Source organism: Phalacrocorax carbo, chromosome 15, assembly GCF_963921805.1.
Source record: "Phalacrocorax carbo chromosome 15, bPhaCar2.1, whole genome shotgun sequence".
Lineage (NCBI taxonomy): Eukaryota > Metazoa > Chordata > Aves > Suliformes > Phalacrocoracidae > Phalacrocorax > Phalacrocorax carbo.
In genome coordinates, this window is record NC_087527.1 from 9,097,143 (window position 1) to 9,104,259 (window position 7,117).

A 7,117-nucleotide genomic window follows, 5' to 3' on the forward strand; every position below is an offset into this window, starting at 1 on the left:
GGCTGTGCAACACGGACAGCACCCCGCCGGAGAGCAGCTGCTCCCGCCCCCGGCAGCGGCTGCTGTCAGCAGTGGGCGAAGCCATGATGAAATATCACCCGGCAAGCTTTTGAGGCCTGCAGAAGGCATTGGGCTCCTTCCAGAGGAGAAGGGAGATGGAACGACATCCAGGGTGCAGAAGCAGAGGGGGAGCTCAAGAGTGAAACTTTATTTAATTCATCCTTGCTGGGCTCTCACACCTTGATGCTGTTCCTCCCCTTCTTGCCCGTGCTGGCGGCGTTGCCCTCTCCTTCTCGTGGCTCTGTAGAATCAGCTGGCGCAGCTGGCCATGGTCCAGTGGCACCTCCACTGCCCAAGAAAACAGACACCCCATCATGCACGCCATCCCAGAGGCCTTATATACCCAGTGGGGCAGGACAGCCTGCTTGGGATTGGCTGGGGAGGATAGCTGGCAGCAGGGGATTGGGTGGGCAGCCAGGGGGGCATTGTGGATTGGCTGGCTGCGTGGCCATGGCCCCTCCCTCCCACCTCACACTCACAGGTGTCAGCGGTGCTGTCCAGGGTGGGGGTCGGTGGGCAGAGCTGGGTCCGGTCCATCACCCGGAGGAGCTCGGTGCCGCCCAGCAGCGGGTTGGCGAAGGGCTGGGCTGGGTGCGAGCCGTCAGCTGATGTGTAGCGCAGGATGGACTCCATCAGCAGGAGTTCGTTGGTCTTCTTCTCCACGAGACCTGGGTGGGAGAGAGCGCCATCCCGCAGGGGCCCCGCACAGGGCTCCTGCCCAGATCCATCCCCAACTGTTTGTTGAGCAGGGGATCCATGGATTTCCCCAAGACAGTGCCATCAGGCAGCCTGTCTCCCCAGGGACAAGGACCCAAGGCTGGGTCCCGCACCCAGAGCCAAGATGAGGGCTTGGGGGTACACTGGGATGTTTATACAGCCAGGTTAGCTCCTGAATTTGCTGGGAATTTGGCACCCCAAATGCACATTAGGGACACCCATGCACGGTGGGGCAGGGGGAGAAACAGAGCTCTAAAACATAGTGCAAGGGGGTGGTGGACATACAAGGCCCAGGCCGGGTGGCAGCAGAAGACAGGTAGCCCCAACCCACCGAAAAACTGCATCAGGTTCAGATCTGTGATCTGCTTGTTTTCTCCAAGCTGCTTCATTATCATCACAGTATCACAGTTGATTTCTTTCAACAGGGCTTCCATGCCAGATTTGAGCTGGCCCAGGACTTTGTTGCTCTCTTTGCATCTGTCTTCATACAAGTTGGCTTCCTCAGTGGTTTTCATTAGTTTTTCCTATTAGCAAAGGTTTTGCTAGGTGTCATACCAGCCCCCTCCTCACCCCACACACAGCAGTGCTGGCCACTTCCAGTCTGGATGCTGGAGACATCCCAGAAGGGTCTGTGGGATGCTCCCATCCCTGCAGGGGAAAGACCCTATGAAAGGGATCCCAAGCTTCCCACGCCGCAGCCAAGGCCCTGGGCGCTGGAGGACTGGGGCTGGCAGGAGCCCTGCAGTCACCCTCTCACCATTCACTGGGAGACGGGGCTGCCAAAGCTGATGCTGGGCCCTTTTATGCCCGTGCCTCTGCAGCCGTTGGCCAGAGCAGCATTGACTGGACAAGACTCCTTAGGACACACGCCAAGACAGTCAGGGGCCTCCTGCCCTTGCAGGGGGAAATCAGGGCTGCTGTACCTCCAGCTCCTGCAGGACATGAAGGCGGCTGCTCTCTGCATACTCCTGGTCCGTCACGAGGGCTGAAATTTCATTCTGTGCAAACACAAGCACATGGAGGGGGTACTGGCTGAATGCCCACCAGAGATGCCTAACAGAGGCTGGGGACCATTCTTCCACCCTGGGGGCAGGGACACGCCACTTGACCACTCTGGGGACCATTGTCCCCAGGCCAGGAGGGCAGGTGATGACCCCACAACAGGCAGCACTTCTCACTGAAGCCTGCCACACACATGGCTGAGGCAGCTCTTGGCCCTCCTGGATAGTGCAATATTTTTGCTGGGTACACGGTGGCAGCATTGAGACACTTTTAGCTCCGAGAACACAGCATTCTGTTTATTGGAGTTATATTTTTGGCTATCCCTTTTCACTCCCCTAATCCCACCTCTGTGGTAGGCTGTGAGCTGGGCTCTGGTGTGGGCAGTGATTCTGGACGCATGGGAAAGGAAAAACCCACCCCAGCCCAAAAGCACCAGCTGAGAAAGAGGAGACACAAAGAGCCTGGAACAGACCTGGAGGTCCTTGATCCTCTGCTGCATGCTCTCCATCTCATTGTTCAGCTCAGTGACGTAGCTGAAGCAGGCGAAGTTCTTCTCCTCTTTTTCAATGAAGTCATTCAGCAGCCGGTCGATGTCCCCATCCTCCGCCAGCTCCAGCAGGCGCTTGTAAGCCACTTCCTGGCTCTCAAAGCTCTCCCCTTGGCGCTGCTTCGCCCGCTGGGCTGCCTTCAAGGCTGTGGGAGAGACAGAGTGTGTGCCCCTGCAGGCTGCCCTTTGCAGAGCCTTCGCTTGCAGGTGCTGTGGGGTTTGGTGTGGTGCTCAGGGCAGGGAGGAGCAGTGCCAGAGGGGCAGAGGGTGTCTTTATTTCACCCAGAAACTAAGCAGGGAGCTCACAGTCCTCATGGGAATGGGGCAAACACAGTGGGATCCCTCCCCAGGAGGATAAAAGGAGCCATGGTTGCACATAGGGACAGCTCCCTGCCTCCCCAACCCTCCCTCTGCCTCAAGGGCACCCCAACACATGGTGCTGGGTGGTCTCACTTGGTTATGACTGTTCATCCTTTTTGCTTGTAGGGTGAAGGCTGGGTAAAGGAGCCTCTGGGCAGAGGATAGGTCCTGCCTTTGGGGTGCAATGCTATAAACTGCTCTAAGCAGCCTCCTTGCCAACCCTATGGACTCCTGGTTTGTGATCTCATTTGCACATATTTTCTCTCATCTGATACCTTTTTTCTTTTTGGCCTGTTCCTCCAATTCAGAGCGATCTGTAAATTTGGCAAGCATGAAGGTTTTCAGTTTGGTCTCCTGGTCAAGGACACGCTCCCGCTCCTGCAGCTCAACATTGTACTGGACAGTGTCTTTGCTGTGCCTTTCATTCATGGCTGAAATCCTTGCCAGAGCCTCCATCCTGCACACAGAGCGCAGTAGGTTACACCATGTGTAGGTATAAAGATCTGTATTCCTGGCTATTCCCATGCACCTCTCGGTCTGACCCAGGAAAGCCCCCGTGATGCTGTGCATGTTGCCCAGCTCTCACCCAGGTACAGCTGTGTTAGCCCAAGGCCAGCAGCAAGCTAACGTGCCTCTTGGTGGGGTTTTGTACTCAGACACAGCACCCAACTGTGGCAACCAGGCTCACTTTGACCGGAGCTGGCTGGTCTCTGCTCCAGGTCTGCTGCAATTCCAAATGCAGGCTCAGGTGGGACTCAGAGGAAAGAGACTGCTCCATGGGGCAATTCACCCCATCCCAAGGGACATCTGGGATAGTTGGAGTAAATCACCCTGGATGTATCAGTCTCCCTACACTGACTAGGCACCTAACCCTCAGCAGCCAGCTCTAGGCAAAAGCGATGTATCCTCTCTCTGAAGTTGCAGTCGGTCTCTTTTTACATCAATACTCATCACTGGCATTGCTCGTCAGTGCTGTTTGCCCCCGAGGGTTCACAAGGCCACATACCGCTGCTCATAGGCTTGTGCGGATTGCTCAATGGCAGTATTCATCCTTCTCCTCTGCTGATCCAGCTTCTTATGGAGTTTCAAGTAGAAGTTGTCCAAAGTGGCTTTCTGGATTCGCAGGTTTTCAATCTCTTCTCGGAGCTTGTTATTTCTGGTCAGGATGGTATCGAAATGGATAGTGACCTGGGGAGAGGGAAGCAAAAGGTTTGAAGCTGGTGCGGGACTGGGGGGCTCAGGTCTCTGCTGAAGGACCTTGACCAGGGTTGGGACAAACACAGCCCAAGAGATTTTAAATTGGCCCTGCACTATCCTCCTCCCTGAGACAGGGAGGAGGCAACAGTAGGCCAGGCCGGTCACAACAGAGACATGGAGCTGGCATTGTCCAAGGCAAGGTGGCTTCAGGCAGCCCGGTTTTATCACTAAACAGGTGCAGACCTTCAGGCTTCTTGGCATGGCACAAGTGCTGCATTTGGGTCACCAAGCTTGAAGGAGCCTTTGAGATATTCTGGGAGCAATCAGGCCAGCCGAACAAGCCAGGTCCTTTATGTGGCTTGTGTCAACCAAATACATTTGCACCATTAGCCTTTGTCCTGATCAAAAAGTGTTTTGCACACAGGTCCCAGTGTGGCCCCACAGGTCTGCAAAATGTTTGCTTACATTGTTTAGGCGCATCTCCAGTCTCTCAATCTGCTTCTGCAGCCGTTTGCTACAGTTCGCTTGCTTCACATTCACTGCTACCTGGTTTTGCCTCATAATCTTTTTTTCCAGCTCTAGTATCTGCAAACACAGAGAAAAAAAAAAAATTATAATCTCCACCCCTATGTTCTGGACTCTTGTCAGGACACTTAGCCAAAGAAAATACCCTCTGTCGACCTGAACTACAGCAACCATGTCATTAATGAGCTCACAGTTATAGAAGCAGCTTTAATCCCAAAGGACCCCATCCTGTACATGCAGAAGCATAAACTGTAACTAGAAATGGCCTTATTTTCATGTCATGAAGGAAATGCAGCTGCCTCTGGAGGGAAATTCAGCAGGTGTTGAACAAGGCACAGCAGCACTCCGTGTAGAGTGGGAGAGGCAGTGAGGATGGTTTTTTGGAAGTGGTATTGTGCTGGCCAGACAGGGGTCTGTGCAGGCCTCCCTGGGAATGAGTGGAGGAAAACTTTTGCCAGAAGTAGGGAGCTGCCAGAGGAAATCAATCCATGAGAAGAATGAAGCAGTTGGAGAACAATGAAGAAGGGGGCAGGTGGGAGAGGTATGACTCAGCCAAGAGATCCCTGATTGAAAGCTAACTCTGTTGTGGAAAGCTCTGCAGCACCTCTAGCAATGGTAAACTACCTGAGCCTGTTCCCTGACTTGTCTCATGGGCAGTTGGTTCAGAGCAGAAAGCTGCAGAGACCTGTCATTGCTGTAGCACTGGGTTTCCCTTGGGCTCCCACCCCACCACTGACCAAACCCAACCAGGCTGTCCTCAGGAGAAGTGACTGGACATCCCTCACATGCTGCTGCTCTTTTCTTTGCTATGTCTCAAACAGCACAATTAAATATTCCATTTTTGCCTCTTTTTCAGGAGTAAAAAAAAGTCAAGGGAAAAAAAGAGGGACGTTGCATGACCCCAGGCAGGTGTGTGCCATCAAAGAGGAGCTGCAGAGACCTGTGGGTCAACAAGGTTGAGAGTCAGACCTTACTTTTCTAGCCAGTGCTGCTGACTTGAACGGGAGCCTGGCTCTATCCATTTGTTATTGTCATGTGCCTTTTGCCAGGAGGCAGCATTATATTCCAAGGCCTGAATTAAATACATTTTACATTGAGGAGTTTCAGCCATAGGGCTCACTCCGTGACTCTGCTCTGCTCTACCACGCTCAGCCAGGGAACGGTCCAGATGCTCTTACCTGGTTGTCCATGTCAGCTAACAGGGCTTTTCTGTCTCTAATCAGAGAATCATACTGATGTTTGGTCTGCAAAAGGCATTGGAGCTCTGTACAACTTCTGTCATCCAGCATTGCATTTCTCAGGGACGTGATCTGTCTCAGCATTAATGACACGTCTTCATGTTTTTGTGTCAGCAACTTTATTTCTTTTCTGTAAAAATGGAATGACAAATGACGTTTAGCACATCCCACCTGCAATGCTGGAGCAGGTCCTTACCCCACTGCATCTCAGCATGAGGGTCTCCAGATCTCAGCATGGAGGAACTTTCCGAGCACAACGCAGCCAAGCAAAGCTGCACTCACTCCTGAGCCTGCGTTTGCTGCCTCATGTTGGCACCGTAGGATTTCCTCTTCTCCACTGCTATCCAAAACTGTTTCTGCAGTCTCCTGATCTCGGCCTCAGCCAGCTTTTCATTCTCCTTCTCAGGGAAGTCCAAAAGCTTCTGCCTCAAAGAGGGCCCTCCCCGCTGCCACAGAGAGGGAGAGCTTGGTCACTTGAGCAAACACAAAGAGCAGTGGTAGACAGTGCAGCTGGACACAGGGGAGCAGGTTAATGTCATTGCTGCCTCCACCTGTTTGTCGCCACCTTCAGCTCTTCACTGCCACCAAGGATATTCATTACTGCCCGAAACTCTGAGCCACTCAAACCAACTCTGTGAGTGCTTCTGATCCACTTCAGAGCAAAGTCTACCGGGTGCTTTGCTCTTGGGTAATCCACCTCCAAGATACCACCGCTCCCTGGGGCAAGGAGGTATTAACAGCAACAAAAACTGGTCCCTGTTGACCACTGCAGTTGAGCCATGGCCAGCAGTTCAACTCCAGGACAGGGTGCAGACCTCCAGCAGCAGGGAGGGCAGGTGACAGCAGGTTGTCACCTCTTTTATCACCTGGCGTGATGGCAAGGACCACATGAGTCAGAACCAAATCCACCCAAGCTGGGGATGCATACGAACCTAGCTGACTTTGTCCAGGAGTAGAGCAGGAGTGTTTACATCCCTGGCTGTGGGAAGATGACTTTTAGCTGAGAAACTGCCTAACAGGTAGCGCTGAAGATGTGGCAGTTAGATACACCACTACCTGTGTCCTCAGCTGACATATATTCCCCAACCCTGCCTCCCCCACCATCCACATCTCAGGCCATGGCCCCATCCCCGGCACAGGAAGGCAGGCAGAATCAGCTCCACTGCAACCCAACACCTTGCTGGCAAAAAGAAAGCTTGGCTCCCCACTGCCTGGCCGGCTCACCGCGCTGTGGCATTAATTTCTGCAGGTGAGATCCCCATGGCAGATCCTCCATAAAGCCTGTGGAAAAATTCAGCTTTGGACTGTGCTTCAGTTTTTACCTTTGAGCCCCTCATTTCTTCCAGCTAGCTCCGCCGGTTCCTCTGCGGACACCTCGGGAAGGGGATGAGGGAGCGATGAAGGGCCAGGCCTGCTTTCCAAGGGGAGAAATGAAACCTGGGTAAGGGGGTGGTTGTGTCCCCCTGCCCAT

The 7,117-nt window shown here is 53.5% G+C and overlaps 1 protein-coding gene across 1 annotated transcript; it reads right to left on the reverse strand.

The window, feature by feature from the left end:
- Positions 1-226: 226 nt before the first annotated feature.
- Positions 227-6,244, reverse strand: CCDC63 (coiled-coil domain containing 63). Its single transcript, XM_064466689.1, is given in 12 exon segments — positions 227-289; positions 292-348; positions 540-728; positions 1,109-1,301; positions 1,701-1,775; positions 2,252-2,472; positions 2,962-3,143; positions 3,693-3,874; positions 4,349-4,468; positions 5,587-5,776; positions 5,929-6,092; positions 6,212-6,244. Coding segments are annotated over 12 exon segments (1,662 nt in total). The 3' UTR covers positions 227-233.
- Positions 6,245-7,117: the final 873 nt, after the last annotated feature.